At 41.5% G+C, this 22,765-nt stretch overlaps 1 protein-coding gene and 1 long non-coding RNA gene across 2 annotated transcripts in view; both read left to right on the top strand.

Moving 5' to 3' along the window:
* Positions 1-1,294: 1,294 nt before the first annotated feature.
* LOC112995539 (uncharacterized) lies at positions 1,295-4,119 on the top strand. Its single transcript, XR_010392122.1, has 2 exons — positions 1,295-2,566; positions 3,340-4,119. It is a non-coding gene; the product is annotated as an uncharacterized LOC112995539 (long non-coding RNA).
* A 2,382-nt stretch (positions 4,120-6,501) lies between these two features.
* Positions 6,502-22,765, top strand: part of RAB40B (RAB40B, member RAS oncogene family) — a 31,289-nt gene continuing 15,025 nt past the window's right edge. The window contains exon 1 of the mRNA XM_026120570.2: positions 6,502-6,986. Within this exon, the coding sequence (XP_025976355.1) occupies positions 6,845-6,986 (142 nt within the window). The 5' untranslated portion in view covers positions 6,502-6,844. The remainder of the gene's footprint in view (positions 6,987-22,765) is intronic.

Below are 22,765 nucleotides of genomic sequence, written 5' to 3'. Positions count from 1 at the left end.
TTGATTTCTGACAATTTTTACTTTTTTAGAAAAGAGAAAGTATTTCATTATTCTTTATTATATTCCTATTCACTATATTGATGTATATTGTTTGGGGTTTTTTAAAGAAATTTTCTCTTCTTCTTGAGCAATTCAGACACCTATGATTATGCATCTGTTGCTGTATTGTAGTTTAGACAAAGAGCAGTTGAGATTAATTTTGAGTTATTCATGTGTATTTTCAAATTTTAAACTGGATTTGGTTTTGAAAATTTTATTTTTTCAGGTTTAGTGGAGGAGGATTAGAGCTCAGAGTCCTCTGATAGTCCTTGTTCAGTAGCAAAATAGCAAGTGCTGAAAGGATGGAAGTTTTTTATTCCCAGAAGTCCCTGAACTTTCCTTTTCAGGGGTTCCCATACATTTTTTTTTTTTTTTTTAATCTAGAAACTTTGTCCGGGTAGAAATTAATCTGTTGCCTTTGGCAGGAATTCTGGATATACAGTAGTCCACGTAGATTTATCATGAATATTTTTGCTAGGATTCTATGTTTTTGGCTATTTCCGCAGTGGCCCGCACCAATCATCTGTGTGTTGTGTTTGCCCCAGATCCAAAACTTAGACTTCGGAGATGTGCTGCACCATCGTAGTGTTTGTATGCAATGTATTTACTTTATCAGAAAGCACTTGATGAGTGAACATACCGTCAGGAGTAATGAACTGCACATGTGCACAAGAAATTGCATGTACCCAGACTATTTGCAAGGCAGGTATGTAACAGAACTAGTGCTTTTTAGAAGGACACATTGATTTTTTTACTCTAAAAAATCCTGGACTGATGTATGACAGCTGCAGATTGGGCTTTCTAGCCACTCCAGGTATGTCATAAGCATACTAAGTCTTTCTCATGCAAGGTTGGTAGGATGGTATATATTATTTTGCATGACTTTTCATGTAGCAAAGCAGGTTCACTTAAGTGAACCTTGAGTGTTGGCTGTCGAACAAGTTACCATTGTGGATGTGTCAGTGATTAAAGTCCAAGAAGCTGTGGCTTAATCAGAACCGGGGATAAATTAGTACCACAAGTGCATGGGAACAGAAATCAGAAATTTTTTGTATGCTGGAATCTGTTTTCTGACACATACTAGCTCTCCTGCCTCTTCTTGTAAAATTAACCTTAACCAGTCTCTTGCAAAAGTTGGATTCAGCAGTCTGCAGTGGTTAATGAAGAATGATTGTGATTATGCTGAGGGAATCTTCATTCTTCTACTGGAGCCAAGGAATCAGCAGCCTGTGCTATGGAAAATGATGCTGTGAGTTATCTTTGAACCTTCCTTCTTATTCAGAGAGTAACCTTCCTTCTTATTCAGAGAGTAACCTTCCTTCTTATTCAGAGAGTAACCTTCCTTCTTATTCAGAGAGTAAAGGAGTAACATCCATTCTGAGATCAACAGGACTTGCTTTTTCATTCTGTAGTTTTTAAAGAACTATGAGATTAGGAAAGATTCAAACCCTAATTTTTTATTAAATGATACTTCCACAATTTTCTGAAAATTCCTGTTGTGTTTGATTTTTTTTTTTCTCCTGCTTTTGACAAAGCAATTGAAAGCCAATTGGAACTTAACTTAGAATAGATTTAGTTGAGTTAAAATAGAATGAAATGCATGGTTTGGTCTTCAAATACAAAGCTGTAATAGAGTATTCTATACTGTCAGTGAAGATGTTTGTCAGGCTGTACTAAAGAACAGCATAGCAAATGCTCTGAAAGTAGAGAACAATTGCCGTTAATTCGCTAGAATATAATTGGATTGTACTTTGTGCCGATTGCATCCGATCAGCTAGGATGTAACAGAAGTTTGGCCACAACCATAATGTCAAGCTCATTAATTACATGGTGGACATAATCTGAAGGAGGAGCTGGCAGCTTGCTTTGTAAATTAGAGGTTAATTGTTCTGGAGGAAACTCAGCAGGACCGACAAGACATTGCATTCCTAAAGATGCTACAGGGCATCTGTTTGCAGGAGGCCCAGGCTCCCAAATCCTGCGCATGTTGGAACGCGGTGAGGACCAGGATTTGGGAGCTGCTGCCTAAGTTTTTCTTTTCGGTGTGCTGTGAATCCCAGCTCCGAGCCCTTAGTAAGCCTGCTGCTTGCCATCTTTGGCCTCTGTGCTGTAAATTACTACCCCCCATTTGAAATAAACTATTGAGTCATGCCCCAAATGCACTTGCAGAGGGCTGTGAAAGAAAGCCTAGCCATATACTGATGTTGTTCCTGCAGTGCAGGTCTTGCCTGCTGAGATGAAGGCGGTGTAAACCACAAAAGGCTGCGTGGCAGAGTGGGTTAACTTTGCAATAATCCTTTCTTCCCCACCTCCATTCTTTTCCCCCATGTACCATTTGTTCCTATTTGAGTATTTTAAAAAGCGTTTGCAATATGCTTTTGGGACCGTCCGCTTCCCTCTGCGCTGTTGGGGCTCACCAAACATGCTGACTTGCCTGCAACATCCACAGTGGTTAACTTCTTGTTTAAAATAGTGTTTCTTTCTGTGGAGGAGAAGACAACTGGCATGCTGGGCTGCAAATTATTTGGTGAGTCATCAGCTGATACACACCTCCTGAATAAAAAAGCACTGCAGCTGCTAATTTCTGTTTACTGCTTGACAGTATGTACAAGAAAAGAAAAGGTAATTGGTATGTGCAGCCTTTTATGGGTTGGTTTATATATATAAATGGAAAATATGCATTAGGACTTCTCAGGCTCCAAGCCTCTATTTGTGTGAACATATGACAAATGTGCTGTGGACTTTCTTTTTTTTTTCTTTTTTTTTTTCTTTTTTTATTTTTCCCCTCCCTATATCCTTGGATAGGCTGAGAGGGTGGTTCAGGAAGGATGTAGGAATTTCCATTACAGAAGGAGTTGATTTATAAGACAGTCATGGAGATTTGTTGTTACTGCTTGTTTTTCTCTTAAACATAATTCGCCCTAAGGGAAAGAAATGTGTTTTTAAAAAATTCCTCAGATCAGCTGTGCGAGCAGATAAATGTAAGTGGAATGAAAAGTTCCATCATCAAAATAACAAACTGAGATAGGCCTTAAGAGCAGAGTTTATCTGTTTGTCTGATAATGCAAAGACATTGGGATTGGCGTCATTGATGTCTGTTTACTTGCAGAGTTTATGCCTTCATGGATTAATTTTTCACTGTAAACATAGTGATTCCAGGGGCATAATTTGGGGCAGAGTCTGAATGAAAATGAGACCAAAGCCAGAGGTCCTGTTCTATCTAATTTGGTGCAGAGAGAGAAATCAGAATTTTTTTTTCCTCGGAGTTTAATGTTTGGGTTTTGCCTGCCTCTCTTTTAGATACAAAGTATGCCATATTGCCACTGGGTGTCTTCAGCATAAAGCTCTGGGAGGATGCTCATTTTTGGTTCATTTTAATAATGAGAAGAAAATATGCTCTTTGTGAGGGTAAAAAAAAATGTTTTTCCAATAAATATAGCTGCCACTTTGGATGCAAAAATTTGAGTTTCTTTTTTTTTTTATCCTGCTGAAGAAGTTGTTATTATTTATGCATTTTACAACTCTGACTTATGTTTAGCCTAGTTCTTGGTACAGTAAAAGAGTAATATGTATATCATTGTTTCTTATTCTTTAAAAAACAAATACTTTCAGCCTGCCTCTCTCAGAGATATCTTAATGCTTTCAAGCTGGTTAGCAAATACATTTTCTTTTGTATTATTTGGACAGGTGATGGGTTAAAGATTTGTGGGTGTATTCTAGTTCACTAGTTCCTGTATAAAGTATAACCATGAACTGCCCTCAGAATAAACCAGGGCTTGGCACAGATTTGTGTTCTAAGCAGGATTACACATAATTGTCAGATAAGTGGAAATATTCAGGAAAGTGGAAACATTCCAGAGTTCCAGTGCTTACAGCATCAAAACAGACATTTGAAAAAGCATTATTTCTACATTTTTTTTAACAATCGACAAGCAAGTAACTCTTCAGTTTAACAAAAAAAAAAATTACTTCTAATTGCCAAGTTTGTTGTTATGAAAATGCTTGAGTTTTTTCCACTCTTCCTTGGTGAACTATTGGAAAAATCAGATAAAATTACAATAAAGCAAGATATAATGATTATTTTGTACTTTAATGTTTTTCTTGTGACATGTCAAAGCACTCCGCTGAAATTTGTGGTTTGAATCCCATGATGCTCTTCTGCATTAGATAGCTTGTAGCACATAGCTTTGATAGGATTGAAAAGCTGAGGTGTAAAGAATTTAAGTTGCCCAAATTCGTAGGGGAAGTCTGTGTTAGAATTGGGGTTAGAGCGCTAGTTGCCTGATGCCGAGGGCTGCACTCCAGCTGTCCAGAATATTGCTTCCCCGGTAAAAGTATGAATGACTACTACAATGGCATAGTCTATCTCCAAGTAAAAACTGAAATACAGGCTCTGACAAATGGAGTATCTGGAAGAAAAGCGCGCTTCTCTCTCTATATGTAGCAGTTCAAGCGGTATTGTGTTGCATGCTAACCTCTACGGTAAAACACTGGAGCCCATGAACCTGGAGTTTATTGTTGCAAATTTATCTTCCCCACCTCCAAGAGGACTTTGGTTCCATAAAGTAGAGACTGGACTGTAAAGAGGTGTAACTATTGGGTGCATGAGTATGCTAGAAAGAAAATTGCCTCTCTGAAACTGGGAGTGTGGTATTTTGGTGTCCACAGGGGAACACTTCAGGACATTTTGTACATACTCTTCAGGTTGCACCGTGTTAAAGATACCAAGGAATGATATAGCAGTATTCATGAGCTTACTGCTTTATTTGCAATCCTGAAATAGGCGTGTTAAGACTTTTTTTTTTGAGAGAGAGATCAGTAGACCAGTATTGCATCATACCCATACAAATAATTTTTTTTAATCAAGGGCTTGTTTTTCTTTTATTTTGAATAGAAATGTAATGCATAGATGTGGATCTTCTTTCAATTTAGGGCGTACATTTGGCTGCAGATAATCCAGAGTAAGCCCTGTGTATATATGATGGTTCTTCTGACTGATGTGCTCTGGCAAAGTGAGTTGGGGTTTTTTTTCCTGTAAGACAACGACATAAAGACCTTTCTTGAAGCTGTAATTTTACATGTGCGGATACTTTGTGCATGCAGCTCTATTTTGATTGTTTCTTTCTGTCTGTCTTTAAAAACTTACTTTGTACCAATTTGACACTATTTGGGAATTACTGGGAGTTAACAAGATTTGATCCAAGAAAACTTTTAAATTATATTTGCTGAGAGATATGCCATGAGCAAATGACAAGAAGATCATAAAGGGCTTAGCACGGAGTTTAGGCAGTAAAGATAAGCATTAGGGTAAGGTTTAAAAAATGAGATTTTTCTGTAAGCTTCTGTTCAGTTGCTTGCAGTTTTGTTTTTCTGCTGGCCTGACAGCTGGGGTTGGATATGATGCACTGATGCAGCTCATTCTAGAAAGCTGCTGCATTTAACTGTTAATGGCACATGAAGGGTGAGCACTTGCTCCAAAGATGACCCCGCTCCCTCAGCTCCCTCTGTACTGCTTTTAATACGTGCTTTGCAGTATTGTCAAGGAAGGCAACAGGCTTTTGTTCTCATGTGCATCTGTCCCCAGGCTGCAGTACAGGACTCAGAGGAAAGCTCGGGCTGCCTTATATCCCGTTCCAGTCTCATCCTCATGGATTTTTTTTGTGACTCTACGGTAATATTTGAATGAGGATAGGGAGAGGGCAAGGCCAGCTAACGCTGATGTGGATCTGAGGGTGAAAGTACGTGTCTCTTCAGGCTAGAAGTACCATAAGAGCAAGACTAAAGTCCGCAGCACAAATGGCTTTGGAGGCCTTGCTGCGGGGCAGTGTGGGGTACCTTGCTTGGGGTGGGTGTTAGTGCGAAGTGAGAAAGGGCCCTTGTCCATGAACTGCCACTGCTTCACAGAGCCTCCCACCACTGTTACACCACCGCCGCGCTCGAGTCCTAGGGACTAGGGTTTATGTGCATGCACGCTCGGTAGTTACTGCAGACCCGTGGGAGAGTGGCCAGCTTTACCGCGGGCGGTACCCCCGCGGTTACCGCCGGTGCCCGCTGGAGGGGCTGGGGCTCGAACCCTCGGCCTCAGGGGCTCCGGCGCTGCCCGCGCGGCTGCCTCCTAGACACACCGCGAGTCCCCTGCGGGGCAAACGGCTCCCTTTCAGCGGGAGGCGAGACTAAGCGTGATTGACGAGCGAGAGAACCAATGGCGACCTTGGAGCCACCTAGCAACTGGGCCGCCGTGTCCCGCTGGGAACACGAGGAGGGGGGCGGTCGAGGTCTGCTTCCCTCCAATGGGAGCCGAGGAGGGCGGGGCTAGTGCCTTTTGGTACACCAATAAGTGAAAGCGGTGGGAGAGCAGCCCCCCCGGTAAGCGGGGAGGGGGCGGGGATGGTGTCGCGGAGCACCAATGACTGCTGAAGAGGGCGGGAGCGCCAGCCAGCCGGCCAATAGCAGGGCGAGGGGGCGGGGCTCGGTGCCTGTCACGGCGCCGTGGCCGGAGGTAGCCTCCGCGCCGCTCGCTCGCTCGGCTGAGGGGCAGCGCGAGGCGGCGGCGCGCGGCGCTGACTGACCGCGGGGCGGCGGGAGGACGGAGCCCCCGCGGCCGCACGGATCCCCGCCGCTCCTCCGCCTTCCCGGGCCGCGCCGCCGCCGGGGCGGGGGGGTCAGGTCGGAGCCTCGCTGCGCGGCGGCATGACGCGCGCCGCCGCCGCTCGCCGCTGACCCCGCGGGCTCCCGGCGCCGTGAGCCGCGCCGCCGGGCATGCCGCGGCACGGGCGGCGGGAGCTGAGCCGAGCCGCCGGCGAGGATGAGCCACCTGGGGAGCCCGGCGAAAGCCTACGATTTCCTGCTGAAGTTCCTGCTGGTGGGGGACAGCGACGTGGGCAAGGGCGAGATCCTGGCCAGCCTGCAGGACGGCGCCGCCGAGTCGCCCTACGGCTACCACATGGGTAGGCGGCGGCCCGCGGGCGGGCGGCGGAGGGAGCGCGGCGACACGCGCGGCCAGGGCCGCGTCTGCGGCTTCCTCCTCCTCGTCCTCCTCCTCCTCGTGCGGGGAGCGGGGAGGGCGCGGGCAGGGCAGGGCAGGGCAGGGCGCTGCGTCGTGCGGAGGGGAGCTGCTGTCTGCTGGGGTCGAAAGTCCCGTGCGGGCGGTGTCGTCTGTGAGAGCGTTGGGAAGAGAAATGCCTTCGTGTCCGAAACGTGTTGGTTAAGGAAGTATTACCTTACTAAGCGGGCGTTTAGCTGTTGTCATCAATAACTAAGGAGAAACACTAATAGAGAATCCTTTTTTTTCCTAGCAAAGGATCTTTGTTAAACAGGAAAGGCATTTGCTGTGAAATGGCTTTCACTGAAAGAGTAGAAAAGAAGAATTTTTCTCTCTTTTTTTTTTTTTTTAGTTTTCATATTTTTCATGTTGGAAGGGTAGCTCTTTAAGACCAAGGTTCATGTCTGTAGCTTGTTTTTTCACTTATGCGTTTTAAAGGGCACGACTGAGGAGCCACATCCACGGCAGACGCACTCTGTCTGCACGCTACGGAGTTGCGAGCGCTGCAGGCTGACTTAGACCTCAGCTAGCCGCTTGGGGAAAAGCGGGTTTCTGTAATCCTGCTTCCCCTTCCTCATATTTTCACTCCCCCACCTCATTTTCCTAGAACACAACCCTAGTTTCACATTTTATTTCATGCGGATTTATAACGCAGCATATTAAAACACGTTATCCTGTAAAATAACCCATTGCTTTAAATTATTGGTGGTAAAAGTGCCCAGTTCCTTCCCTGGAAGGCTTTACAGTGGCTTAGGCTCTGCTGTAATGTTGAGCTCAGAGTACTGATTCAAGGTTAAAAAAAACTCATGGGGAGAGCATTCTTTGTATGGTTGTTTATGAGCCAGATGGTATTGCGAAGGTGTTGATGTGGCTTTTAGGATGTTTGCTTACTAGTTTTGCTAGATTACTCCTTGGGATGCAGCAGTCCATTCGCTCTTCCTGCTGGGCCATCGCGAAGTGGTGGGAGAAGAGGGGAGGAAGGCTCGGGGAGAGTGCGCCTAGTCCGGCGCTGCTCTGCGTGCACAGTGTTGTGGTTATAAATTCTTAGGCTGAAAGGACACTTTCGTCTCCGCTGTGTCTTGACGTAACTGAGGGAGAATGTTTGAGCAGCTCCCAGGCTCATCAGTCTTGCTTCAGACGTTTGCAAGTAAACCTTGCGATGCTTGTGTATTGCTCTTAAACATTATTTAAATTGTGTGGCTAACACTGCGTCTCTGTGAATAGATTTCTTGACAGCAAAGAAATGGAAATATTCTTTTGGAACTTCTTTTGCAAGTGCTTAACACAGAGCTTGGAAATTCTTTATCACTCTCAGTAACTTTCAAATTATACAAGGGAGTAGTAAAAAATATGATGTAGTAGGTAAACCGTGTGATGCAAAGGTCATTGTTTTACAGAGAGCGAAGGAGGCTCTTAACCATGAGAAGATGAGTGTGCTCAAAGAGAGGGATATGAAGAAATCAGTTAAAAGAGAAAGGCAGCCCTGAAGACCTCAAGCTACAAAGCCTTGATCTTGCAATTAACTGCTTACATGTGCACCGCTGAGCTGCTTTGACAGGCTGTCTGATGTCCCGCTCTGCCTGTATCTTCTCAGCCTCTTCTGCGTCATTTGAGTGTGGCTGCATGGGATGAAACTGTGTGGAATCTGTGCAAGCTTGTGTGAAAATAAGGAGGTGCAGGGAGAGGGATAGAACTAAACATCCTGTTGGTGTTATGACTCACTTTCTAATTTAATTTGATAGAACGGCTTGATAGACACCAACTTTTTTCTTTTTTTTGTATCCTCTTCAAGTCCTTATTTAACTGGCTAACTTCTACCACTGTCATAATGTCACCTAGGTCTCAGAATTGGAAAGAGAAAGGATAGTGGTCTGATCAATCCAGTCAAAATATTCCCATGCATCTTTGTGAACATGTGGCAGACAAGAGCCTTTGAGAAGATAGACAGGGTTCTGAAGAACCTTGAAAATGAGGACAGACAAATTAAGTTAATATGATGAAGCAAGGGAATTCAGGCAGCTATTTGTTTAAATTTGTATGTACAAGAGAGACAGAAATTGACACTTATACCAACAGGAAAGCGGCTATTCTAGCTGCTGGCATTGAGTAGACTGAAGGTGGGAATATGAACAGTTAGAAGGTTGGAAAGAATGCGCTGCACAGGGTGGTCGTAATGAAGGAAAGATGAGGCCTTTGATAAGGACTGTAGATGTTCAGAGAGAAAAGATTATTTTACCAATTCTGTGGATAGAGTGGAAAGATGATCCTAAAGTTACAGGGCTGGGTTTCAGGAAGGGCAACAGTGTCACTGGAGTTGAGGAAGAAGAGTTAGAATTCAGCTTTGGTAGCGTGAGCGTTCTTTCCCCTGCTAAACACCAGGAGATAGCGAGAAGATGCTCCATCACTGCTCTAAAAAGTAGAGGGACAGAGTGTTCGTAGAGGAAGTATAGGAAAGGTTGAGGTATTGAACAGTATTTGACTCCTTTGAGAAGGAGGATCTAAACAAACCTCACAGAATATGAAGAGAGGCAGAAGACAGGCTAAGTGAGGATAGACTCATCAGCAAATAAATATCAAGGGCTTTTGTTTGTTTGTTGTCTTCAGCAGGGTCAAAGATAGTTGAGAAGACAGAGGATGAACATAAAGTCAAACCTGAAGTTGGCTAGAACAGGTTTTTAAAAAGAAGAAAAAAAAAGCCATCTGAAGGCCTTGTGTTTAGCAGTATTACTATCACATCTCAAGTGTATGGACTCAAATTTTAGTTGTATAAATCACAAATTAATTTTTCACAGGCACTTTTTTAACTAATCAAAAATCAATTTGCCATCTCTCTCATTCCTGGGAAACTACTGCAGTCATGTGTCTCTTTTTTTTTTCGGTACACAAAAACGATACAATCTGGGGGCAGGAAGGAAAGCCAACATCATATGATCAGTCGAGTCCCAGCAAGCTACCACTGGTCAACAAGTCATGGTATGAAAGCATTTGGTATAATTCAGCTCTAAAGAAACAGTACAATTTCTTGGTCTCTGAATCTTCTTAATGACCCAAGGGCTCTGGGTTAGAAAGAAGAGAGGAAGAAGCTTTAAGAAGAGAGAATAAAGCTTTAAGGTAAGGACTGACATGGAAGATCCAGTGGTGAGTGTGATCCATAGGGATAATTTAGGAAGTGGTTATCCTGGAGATGGGCAAGTAGGCAGTAAGGCTAGTTGCCTGGGTAACCTGCCTTTATAGGTTTCGTACATCTTCCTTAAAACAGGAATTGCAATAAATAAGGCAAACTTGGTGTCATCCGGTAAGAAGAGCTGCACAAAGCCGATCTTACAGAGAGCAAGAGGAACTTTGCTTTTAAGCATTGTTAAATTATCTGTCTGAATAAATTGAGAGGAAATTATTGCTTCTAGACTAGAACATAAAACTTTAGATGTGCTGTCACTGGGTAGACAAATATTTTGATGTTTTGCATTAGTAGATTTTTTATTCACCAGTATTTCACTACTGCATTCATACTGAAATAGAGAAATTTGTACTTGCAGTGTGACTGCCTAATGCAAGGACTCAAAGGAATGATTGCTCAAACTGATGTACTCCTACATCTTTCCTTGCAGGAACATCAGGTTTTAAACTGACAAATTGTCTTTCAGCCATTCTCACCTGACATTTTTTTTTTTAATCCTCTTAAATTCATATCACAGTTGTTTGTCTTCCATAACTTCTATCTGTCCTTAGATTGAGAACTTCTTGGAGTACAGGCTGTCTTATCTGAATATTTGAATAGATCCTGGTGTGTAAGAGTTGTTGGCCTTAATAAACCATTGACTTCATCACGAAGCAGTTGAAGCACGGACCTTGAGCCTGGATGGCCCAACCTCAAACAGGCCTTAATGGGGACAGCCAGATTATCCTCATGCATAGGGAGCATTTAAACTGGGAGAGTTGTCCTCTGTTTGCATCTCAGCAGCCAGACTGGGCTGAGGCTATAGTTCATGTTGGCTCTCACCAATCACTTGCAAATCTGTAATACGTAGACGAAAGCCATTTTGTGGTGTAAAGGTGGTCACAGAGGAAGAAAAGGGCCCTAGCTAAAATAAGGAATCAAAAGGCAATACTATTAACATCAAAAATTAAGAGACTTGGATTTGTGAGCTGAGCCATGGGTTCCTTCCCCTCTTCCCCCCGCCAAGACAAGACCCAATACAGAACTAAGGGAAAGAAGCCTTCCCTCCCAAATTTGCTTTAAAGCTTCTCTGATGTGTCTTCACAAAACTGTATTTTTGAAAATGTTCCTTGACTGAAAGAAAGGGGAAATAAAATTTCATTTTCTACCAGTATAATAATGGGTATGATGGCTTGCTTGTGCCTGACTTTCTTTGAATCCATTACATTTTTGTAAATGCAGAATGATCTAAAGATTGAAGTAGAAACTGATGGCAACACCATTGCATTTCTGTATTTCTTTGCACATACCACCAACTTTGGGGGACAACCTTTAGACCATTTCTGTAGCAGAAGAGTCATTTAAAGTTGGTGAGCATCAGGGCAGGTGGGTATATAGACATCTTCTGAGGTTAAATATACTTGCCTATAAGGTAGACTAGGCTTTATCTTGCAGCACAAAGAAAGCAAAAATTGATCACTGTTAGCTGTCAAGAAGCAACTTTTCCTAAAATGTTGAATAGGCAGGGAATTTTTTTCCCCCTTGAATTTTATTAAAATACAGTTGTATGGCCATTGACCTCATTTAAAAAGGATTTGAACTACTTTCTTGTATAAAGAAGGGCAGATGGGGTTTGATTTCATATGCCAAGTTTAAGCCCCTAAAAGACATCTTGTCACTGTAGGCTTCCATGGCATTAGTGGAGAGAAAAAGCGCTTCAAATAGAGCGCACAGCCTATTTTGGGATGAGGCCGTAAAGCAGTAATGGATCCTCCCCTGAGTATGTTAGTTATGGTTCTGCCCTTGGTGTGTTATCTCACTGGAGCTGTGCTTACTGCTGAAAGACTTTATTAACTTTAAATTGTATTACAGAGTGTGAAGAAAGTCCAGTAAACAGAACTTACCACCTGCTCAGTATTTGCTCCTCCCCTTTCACTGTTTTTAAGAGAAAAGTGGAAAGAATGTCTCCCTTCCCACCACCTGTAGCTGCTTTTTTTCTCCTCCAGCTGACAGCACTGGAGGATGGCAGTTCTGCTTAATAAGCAGTCAACTATGTTAACTGAGAAACCTGCAGCTTGTGCAGCCCTAAGGGAATCCCGATCTGAACCGATTCCCTTTGTTCTCGCCTTAATGATCATAGATACTTTCCAGTCTTAAAAATAAGCATGCTTATAATCTAATTCAGATTGGTTTTGGTCTTTAGTTTCATTCGTGTGCCCCCATCCTTTCCTGCACCTCATGGTATTTTGAAGTTTGGAGGCTCGTGTTAATTCTTCAGTTAATTTGTCGTGCTGAGAACTGCCCATCTCATGAGACCAGTGCATCAGGCTTTCTTCCCTGATACGTGGCAACGTACTTAACGCACCTTTTCTTTTTTTTTCTTCCAGATTCTTCCTAAACAACATGGTAAAGGGTACTCTAGCATTATCTCCAATTCTCAGATCAATTGGTCAGCGTTGTTGGTTTATTCGTACTTGTTAGCCGCTCTTCCACATCTGTTGAAACAGTGGCTTTCACCTTGATTGATTTAACCAAGCAATAGTAATCCTAAACCTGCTTGGCAGGGTTTATGTTTCTTCCAACCTTTCATAAAACTAGTTTTTCTGTTGCTTTATTACACACCTTCTCCTTCTGCTTAGCCAGCTTTCCTTGGCTTAATATTATTTAACTCGGGTGTTGTGGCACTTGTTCTTTCATCCATAACATAGATGCTACTGTCTTATAACTTCATGATGATGTTCAGAAGCTAGATCATTTTACAGTCAGGCTTGGAAACCTAATTAAGCACTAGTTTTCTTCCTAGCTCTTTCCACACCCCACCATTTGGGGGGATTTTTTTTGTGGGGAAAAAAAACTCTAAACCAAACACTCAACACAGCCAGACCAGGTATTTGTCTGACTTGTTCTTTATCAATAGCTGGCCTTCATTTTTCTTCATGTTTCTATGTAAAAACAAATGACCAAACCAACCCCCCAATTACTGGTCAAGCATGTTGCTGCATTGCAGAGTCTCAGAAGGAAGAAGCCTTAAGATCTAACACCATGCTTATGTTTTCATACTCCTGCCTAAAACCAACCTGCACACACTTCTCCGAATCTGATGTTTGCTATTGCCACAAGTAACGCTACACGTTACTGTGGCCAGCAAGAGTTTACTCTTCTTGTCTTTCTCATGCATGTTCAATAGCTGTATATACTGCCTGTCTCTGCTCCCCTTGGGCTACTCTTCCTCTGCGCACACATGTACATGCACTTTTTCACAGATGTGAGGGAGTGGGAAAGTTACTGTTAAAACAAAATTGCCACGAGGTTCCCCAACGTGAAAGAAAAAGCGCAGGTTATTTTGAAAAGTGGTTGGACTTTGAGAGAATTGAGTCCTTTTAAACTGTTTTGACCTAACCAAAATGGCGTTTTCCTGTCCTGGGATTAAGTTTTATCCAATATGTTGGTTAAATTACACTTACGTATTGCTGTAAATTCATTTTGTTCTGAGAGCTAAACGAGAATGGAAAATGAGATTAAAATAGAAATTGCGTAATTAAAAAAATCTATGTGCCTCATTTTATTCAGCTGTTCTGTTTTTTGCTTAATGTGAAACTGAAAACTATGAAAAACTAATGCAATATTTACACAAAATGCTTAACATGGGCTGGTGCGTGTCATGCCAGTTTTATTTAAGGATCATCACAAATAAAATGCACGAAACAAGTTTGCTTTGAGCTTGGTATGCTGTTTTTCATCAGTATCTAAATCTGTTGACACAGTGGAACGTATCTGTATAAATAACTGTTCCTCTCTTTTAAATCTTCATCTGTTGTAATATGGAAGTATAAACTGGGCAAGTTGAGTTAAGCTGTCAAGTACTGCAGTTACAGCTGCAGCTTCATCGCGTTGGTGAAGCTGTTGCCTGTTCTGCTAGCGTTACTACTTTGCTTTCAGGTAATCCTTAGACGTGATCGTATATTCTGTATGTAATGAGAGAGATCAAACACTGATTTACTAACATATAGCATATATTTAACGTCCAGCCTTCTTCAAAGGTAAATAAAGATAATCCGATGGTATTGAATATAACCTAGTATCTACTCAGGGCAAAGCCAAGAAGAATACTGATGTTCACAATAGCTGCTTAGATTCAAATGGAAAAACTGCATCAATGGAAAACTAATCAATGGAAAACTAAAAAGCTAATTACCAGGACGTTAGGATCTCATTTCTGCCCAGGAATGGAGGGAGTTTAAAAGTCCAGAAACTAGCATTGCTCATGTCTTTACAGTAGCTTGTGGCAGCTAGGAGACTATCCTATTTCAGCTGGGTGGGATGAGAAGAAAAGAGAAAGTATCATCAGTAACAAGCTGTGACAAAGTGTGGTAAGGAACAGCTGCCTTAAGGCTTTAATATAGTACATACCTGCTCTTGGTGTGATTACATTCCTGTTTGATATGTTAAGTAGCCTGTTAATCTGAATACATATTGGTAAGAGGAATACATGTGCTGTGTTGAGACTTGCTGGATCTCCTTGGCAGTTCTTCACAGGAGGTGTGTCCTTCAGACCCTAAAGGATATTAATCTCTGGGGAAGTGGAATGCTTTCCAGTGCCTATAGTGCTCATATAGGCTGAACCAAATCTCTGAGACGTGCCCAAGGCAAGATGAGACTCCTGTGTGGGACAGGAAATACAACACTTCTCCAACTGAGGAAGGATAGGTAGGACCTGGCAGTGAAAACACCCTTATGTACATACAGAAACATTTTTGCCAAGTCAGAAATTTGTGGCTGTTGTATAGGCATCCAAATAGCTGTTTATAGAAGGGCTCTTATTCCAAAGTTATCTTGAACTTCAAAATATTGTGTGGAATATTGGATTTCCGAGTGGGAACTGATAGGTTAATATGCAGAGGTGGAGTAAGTGGGATGAGCATTTCTGGGATGGATAACTGCGTAGGCTTTAAAAGGTAGTTTATTTTGAAGTTAAGAGCATGCAAAGTGCTCTCTTGAGTCCATGCAGCCTAGTGTTCTGCTTTGTAGCATCTTCATGACTGTTGGGAAGAACAGGCAAGCCTGGCAGCTCTCCAGAGTCCCTCCCCCTCATGTGACTTCCTATTTTCCTAATCCAATGTTTAGGGAATGAAGAAAATCTTAGGTTTATAAAGAACTTTTTTTTTTAATGGCATTTAGAGTTCTTAGCAACTATTTCACTATGAAAAAGGGTAATCTGGGTGAGTTTTTTTTGTTAAAAATTATACTTATTTCAGTATCTGCCATAGAAAGTTAGAAAGCAGCAACAGTTTTATCATATGTTAGGATAAGTGGGATTCTGTGACTTCCTTTGAAACATTCACTACTGATTAGTGTAAGACCATCTCTGGACTGTCACGAACACAAAAAATAACGTAGCTGTAAGATGTTGAATCAAAGTATCTAAAGTTTGTCCCCAGTAAATTATTTTTGTGTCTCAGTTCCATGTTCATATAACATAAACCATAAATACCTGTTTTAACTGAGTTTGTTTAAAACAAAATCCATCTTCTTCAAGTGTGCTTCAGCACACACAACTCTGTGGAGAGAAATGTATTTCATAAACATTTTTTACCTTGGGTCAGGAGAAGATAGTATGTTTTAAAAGTCCTATTTATTCTTAACGCGTGGCTAGTTAAACTGTCCCCATGTGTTTGGAGAGGTAAAGGAGGTTGAAGAAGGTTTAAAAGTGAGCTGCAGTCCAGAAGTGCTGCCTTTGCCTCAGCTGGGTTGCAGCTACCTTTCACACTTGCAAATGCAGGCTGATCACTTGTACTTAATTACTGTGATTTGTTTACCATGTGATGTGTTCCAGGCTTACGATTCAGACTTTACCTCTTTATTTTCCTGCTTTTATATTATGTATATTCAGCACTGCTTGGTAGGTGGTAACTCACTATTAAGCTCCTGCCATTGCTCTCATTTCTTCTCGGGGTTAGGACTGCATGCAGAGCCCTACCTCCTCCCTACCAAAAACGTTTCCTAGTAATCACATATCAGCAAAACTCAAATCCAAAGAATGCGTGTATACTCTGAAAGAATATATTGAAAGAGCAGTCAAAAGTGTATTTGAGGATTATAGGTTCAGATTTGCCTTTTCTGAACAGAAATTGAACCATTATAGATGCTTAATGGAAAAGAAACTGTTAGAATAAACCAAAAAAAAGTGTATTTTAGTCAGCAAACTTCAAATGAAAATAACTTGCACGCCTGAAAAATTTTAGGAACAACATGTTAATGCAACTCCTGTGCCCTTATACTTTGTTTGCAAGTTCATGTTATGCAGTGCCTTAAAATGGGATATTTAAGTACTTGAAATATGAAACTGCCAGCTGGGAAACCCAGAAGAGACCCAGCAGGTCTGGCAGCCTTTTTAATACTCTCTTAAGACTGGACTGGGGAAAAGAGGCTCGTGTAGCTGATACATTCAGTGGAATAATTGAGTATAAGGAGAGTCTTGTGAAGCAGGATCTTTAGATGGATATCTGCATACATACCTTTTTCTTTTCTAGTTTTAGGAAGAAGGTGCTACCTCCTATGCACGCACTACCTTGACTTTTCAAATCACTTCTGAATTGGTAGTTTGTGGTTTAATTGAATGCACATTTAAGGGAGGAAAAAAAGTTTTGTTTTTTTTTTTTTAATTCATAACCTATAAACTTTTAAATGTATTTCCTTTTCAGTTCAGGCCAGGAACACAGCTCCTTTTAGGATGATGTTAATCTTGGAGCAAGAAGATCCTAGAGCCCAAGACCACATGTGGTATAATAATATTTTCCCTATAAACTTTAGTCTTTGTCTCCAAAGAGGAGTTTAATCTAGTAGCGTTTGAGAAGTATAGTTTTATAGACTGACTCTCCTATTTCAATCTACATTGCATTTGTCTTCAACATCTGCAAGGCAGACTAGTTCAGTGCAGAAGACTGTGTGGAAAATAATTACATATTTTGAGTGAAGAAAAGCCTGCAGTTCTAACAACTTAAATGAAATTTGGTTGCGTAGTAACAGGTCACCTCTCTGGAGAAGAGAAGGCTTTGGGGTACCTAATAGCAGCCTTGCAGTACCTATGAGGAGCTCATCAGAGAACAGAGCCAGGCTATTCACAGCGGTGTGATGTGGGAGGACGAGCGGCAACAGACAAAGGTTGAAACAAGAAAGGTTCAGAATGGATATAAGGAAAAACGTTTTTTTAACCATGCCATGCCACTGACGCGGAACAGGTTGCCCAGAGAGGATGTGCAGTCTCCATCCATGCAGGTTTTCAAGACCAGGCTGGATAAAGCCCTGAGTAACCTCATGTCACCTCATAGCTGATCCTGCTTTGAGCAGGAGGTTGGACTAGATGAGCTCCTCAGGTCCCTCCAACCTGCATTTTACTATGATCCTATTCAACTGAAACAATTTTTTTTTTACTTGCATAGAAAACTGAAGGCAACTAAATGATGAATGGGACAAGAACTTTCTATTGCTAATGTGTAGTCTGTCTTTCTCCTTTAAATCTAGAAGAAAGAGGTTTTTCTTACTATTTTTTATGGTGAGAAGTTTTTGATCCTTTAAGGGTGATACAGATGGCAGAAGAAACGTTTGTGCTTTTTTCTCAGTCTGGGCCCTTTTTGCTCTCTGTGGATCTGATATAATCTGATCTATGTTGCTATTTAGTTATTTCTTCTGTTTAAAAAGATAATTTGATTTTTTTTGTTTGTTTGTTTGAAAATACAGAAAAAGGCTGGCAACACATGAAAGCCTGGAAAGTAACTGAAGCAGATTACTGAATAGTGCTAGAAAGAGAAAGAAAATGTGCTAATGTTGAATTCCTGCTCACAGAATCTGTTAATACATTGCAGTAATGAGAAAACACTGGGCTTTCTGCTACTGTATTACATTTCAGTTCATACTTTCCAATATGGGATCTGTCTCTTACAGAGTGATTGTTTTTCACCAAAGTCCGTGGTGTGGATGGATACTTGAGGATGATATTTAGGGTGTTAAAATAGACCGTCATTCTCAAATTACTTTAGAAGTCAAAGGTTGTACAATGATAACCATATGCAGTTTTTTTCCTTCAAATTTCTAAAGGTTTTTGGTAGAAATGTAGCTTAGAGGCTTTTATGTAATTTCAGCATAATTTATTGTTGTTATTTTCTGGTTTTAGATTCAGTTTTTGCTATGCTGTTTAAGACTTTTGTTGCTCCTGCCTAGAGAAGGTAGATTCTACTATTTTGCTGCAGTCAAATCTCTTCTGCTTTTTGCTTATCGATGATCTCTGCTTGCCGTTCTCTAAAGGAATGAACTCGAACTGTAATCAGAGCTGTTTTGATGACATCGATGTTTCTTTCCAAGTTAGAAAAGCAGTACCAGTACTGTGGACACGCAGTATAGAAAGGATATAGCTGTAGGGTTTAGTATGTAGGTGTAGTGTAGAAAGGATAGAGCTGCAGGGTTTAGTGTGTAGGTGTAGTGTGGCATGTAGGTAAATACAAGGTATTTGGCTTTGTTTAAAATATATCTCTACCATATATGCTGTTCGGGCTGTAGTCTATAACCTTGCAGGCAAATCACTGCAATGAGTGCCCTAAATGCTCCCAGTCTCTGCTGTCTTTCGAACCATTTAGTTTTGATATACTTGTCATGAGGCAGACTGAAAGATTGTATTGCTCCTGCTAGTTCACGTTGCTGTTTGTATAGCCGTTCCCTACAGTGTGGTGCTTTCTGTATACGTCGTTTCTACCCATGTCGTCTCTGAGGGAAGACCGATACCTTTTTGTTCCCTACCATTATTCACCTGCAGCGTCTTTTTCAGGCTGACGAGTACGGCTGTCTGCTCGGCTGCTCACTGCTCTCAGAGGCTCCCTAACCACTTGGCTTTCCCGATTTGATTCATGGAGCGCGCTGTTGATTTCCTCTTCCTTGGGCAAACAGCCTAACCCCCTTAAGCTTATTCATTATCAGTCAAGCGCTTGTGACTTTTTGCATTTTAATTTGGGCTTAGGCTTGCTGGCTGCATCGCCTGCAGTACTCGCTGCTGCAGTCTAGTGACTTCGTCTCCGTTTTCCGAAGCATCGGTTACGTGCTTCCCGTGCTCGGGCGAGTCTGGTGAGCTAGTGAGACGGGCATCCGGGCGCTGGGAAAAGCTAAGAGCTGCAGACTGGGTCTTGCTTTCAGTGCAGATACCCAACTTTGTTTGGAATCGGCATTTATAGAATATATAGTTGTCTATCTTGTAACAAACCTGTTTTATTGGAAACAGAGGCTTATCGCAGTAATTTTTCAACACGGGTATAAATGTTGCTGTCTGGTGTCTTTAAAGCAAAATGATTGCACCTGCTTGTTGTTCTATCTTTGACCTTCAGTTTATCATAATGACCGAATTTTGTTACTTCTTTGGCTTAAAGAATTATATTTTCAAGCAATCTTTTTTCCCTCTTTGAACATTCAGTGCTTCTTTGTGCTGGCAGTGGGGAATTACCTGCCCTTCTGTTGCTATACCTGTACTTCAGATCCTCTCTTTTTCTGTTGAAACTTACTGCTTCATGGCAAATACTGCTGTGACCTCTAGGAGAGCTGATGGCATCCTGGGGTAGATGGGCGGGGGGGAAAACCTATGTTATATCTTGCTCCATATCCTAAGTATTATTTAGAATTTCTTAACATACAGGAATATGCTTATGAGACAGAATATTGATTTTTTCCCCCTAATTATAGTGATATATTGATCTGCTTAACAGATAACGTTTTTCTAGTCTTTAGAAGCATTTATTTGAGACTCGATTCAAAGCCTGGTGAAGTTACCGGAGAGGTTTGCAATGGCTCTCAGTGAGCTGTTAGTTAGGCCAATAACTCAGAATAATGGTAGCTTGATGTTCTTGTAATTCTTCTCAGGCCAAGTATTTTTGGACTGGTTTACTGCTAATGAAGTGTCAAGACATAAAAGGTCATTGTTCTCTTTTGGCTTATGTTGTAAAATGTGAAATATTGCATTTGTTTTTAATATTTTATGGTAGTTTTGACACTATTCTTCCTTCTAGATCCGGCCATATTTCAAACCTAGTGTTTAAGACTTAAGTAAAGGCAGACTCTGTACAGCTGCTTCCCACTCCTTCCTTGGTTTGTACAATTTGTGAAAGGTATGTATCCTGCCGTCTGGTCTCTTCCTCGCACACCAGGATGATTGGCCCTAGCTTTTAAACTTTATGATAAGTAAGCAATTATTACACCAGAAGAAGATACTCATGAGCACTGGGAATTTTGGACAGTCTTATATAAAAAAAAATTTACTCCACTTTTTTTTTTCTGGTGGTGGGTTATCTAAGCCTGGCCAAGCATCCCTTCACTGTAGTTTCCCTGCATATGCCCAGCACCTCATCATATGCTGTTGCTTGAATTGACATTAATGTGGGAATGCAGGAGCATATCACAAAGGTGAAACGAAGCGTAGTGTTTGAAGCTGTATTTAATTGCAGGAAGATAATGGTACTAGATCAGGGACTCTTCTCTGGTGTCCTAAGCAACTCTTAGTTATAAGAACTGATAAACGGTAGCAGTGAGAAGATGGTATAGGGGAGGGTTTTGTTTGTTTTTAGTTAATAATACAGGTTAATTTCTAAACCAAATTTATGGGTGCTAGGTTATGATCTTCTTTGCTTTGATATTAAATGGACTAAATGGTGAGGGCGATTTTGTTATAAAACGCAAATCTTAATTAGAAAAGAGCTGTTTTATAATAATACTGCTATTTTATAAGTAAAAACGACTGTAGTTGGGAACTTCCGTAGTATTAATTTTTTTGTGCTGAGTTACTACCATTGCAAAGAATTTCGAGAGAGAAGAGGGGAAATCGTAAAGCTAAAAGTGCTCATGCTCATTTATCTTCTGCCAAGAGTGTATATATTATCCCAATATAGGGAAGTGAATGATCTACAAGTTATAAGCTGAAGTTTTCAGCTTTACATGAGGAAAATAAGGAACTTTGGCTACCAGTAAGTAACGGTCCTATCTCAGATCTGTCTCCAGAACTGTCTAGCAGACCAGTCCAGTTGTTTACTAAAAGTTATGTTGAGCCACGGTCCTCAGATCTTATTTTGGGGATTGCTGGGGCATGATGTTAGGAAACTTTTGTATTCTGATTGATGGTCTGACATGGATGACAGGTAATTTAGAGACAAAGAGCCTGAAATCTGTTCCGGTGTTCAGTTCGGCTATTTTAACTTGGCCTGGAAAAAAACTGTTTTATAACAAAAGAGTAGTGAAATAGGATAAAACGCATTAGGTGCATCTATTCTGTTCTGATATGTGGAATTAGTAGCGACTGCGTACCTTCTTCCAAGCAGATTTGCAGTCTGTGCCTTATTTAACCTTTTTTCTGTAGAGATTCCTCTATATTCTATTGCTTTTGGAGAGGAATAAATTTAATAGCTTGTGTATCTGGCAAACTGTATATTTTTGGTTAAATGGTTCTTATTTGCAGAAAGGCATGAGTGCTTTACAATCTCATGTATTTAAAACCATTATCAATAGCTGCTAGTTGCAGCTTTAACTGAACATATTCAAATAATCTGTTCCCACTTAGGTCTTTACCTTACCAAATATTTAATGTTGTTCTACCTTGTAACAGTTTGAACTCAGTGGAAGATGGGGCTTGACCGGCTGGAGTGATAGCATCAGCGTGACGGCTTCAGCATGTGGGCCAGCACTAAATATATGTCGATCCAAATTTCACTGTTGCCCTGCCAGTATCTCCTTGGCTTGAAAGGAAGGCATGCCCTCTTTTCTGAAATTTGACTCTTAACCTGTTCTTATCTCTTCACCTCCCACAAGCTGTGTCCTCGTCAAAGCCTCCATCCCTCTGCCTGGTCGTTCATGGTTCTGTCGCTACCTGGCTCTGTGGCCTCCATCCCTTTGCCGTCCCCCCCACGTTCCTTGTTCTGCTGTTTCTCTTGAGGTCCCCTAGTTCGAGCTCTCTTCTTTGGTGTCTTGTCCCTGTCCTAGTTCTGACTTCATACTTGCTGCTTGGCCGGGTCTCCGACTACTCTGCCGATTCTCATTGCTTTGGCTGGTAGCAATCATTCCTGTCTGTTCTGCAGTTTTGGAGGCCTTGTCTTCTCAGGTGACTTCTCCAGCCAGAAGTGAGTTGCAGTGTCTGCAGTAAGACGTTGGCTCAGGGTGCAGGAGGATGCGGGTGTCTCGGGCGCTAGAGGTGTTCTGTGATCCTGACCGCCGCAGGCTCCCGTCTTCTTTATTCCTTTGCATCTACGGAAAAAAGAAGGGGGGGAGGAACTCAGTTATGAGCTCTCGGGGATTCGTACGTTAATCTCTTCCCACTTCTTTCAAAGTTATGACTAAAATGCGCTGAAATAAAGGAAGAAGTTTTTTTCCTGGTAATGCTAATAATAGCATTCTCTTTTCCTGCAGGGCTACTATTTGTATACAGTAACATGTTTATATATAGTAGCTTTCATCTGAGGATGTTAGCTAAGATGTTTACTACAAATTGCTGCTGACAAGTTTACTGT

This window comes from Dromaius novaehollandiae, chromosome 18, assembly GCF_036370855.1.
Source record: "Dromaius novaehollandiae isolate bDroNov1 chromosome 18, bDroNov1.hap1, whole genome shotgun sequence".
Taxonomy (NCBI): domain Eukaryota; kingdom Metazoa; phylum Chordata; class Aves; order Casuariiformes; family Dromaiidae; genus Dromaius; species Dromaius novaehollandiae.
Note: the sequence above shows the minus strand (reverse complement) of the source record. Positions and strands in the feature narration are given on the sequence as shown.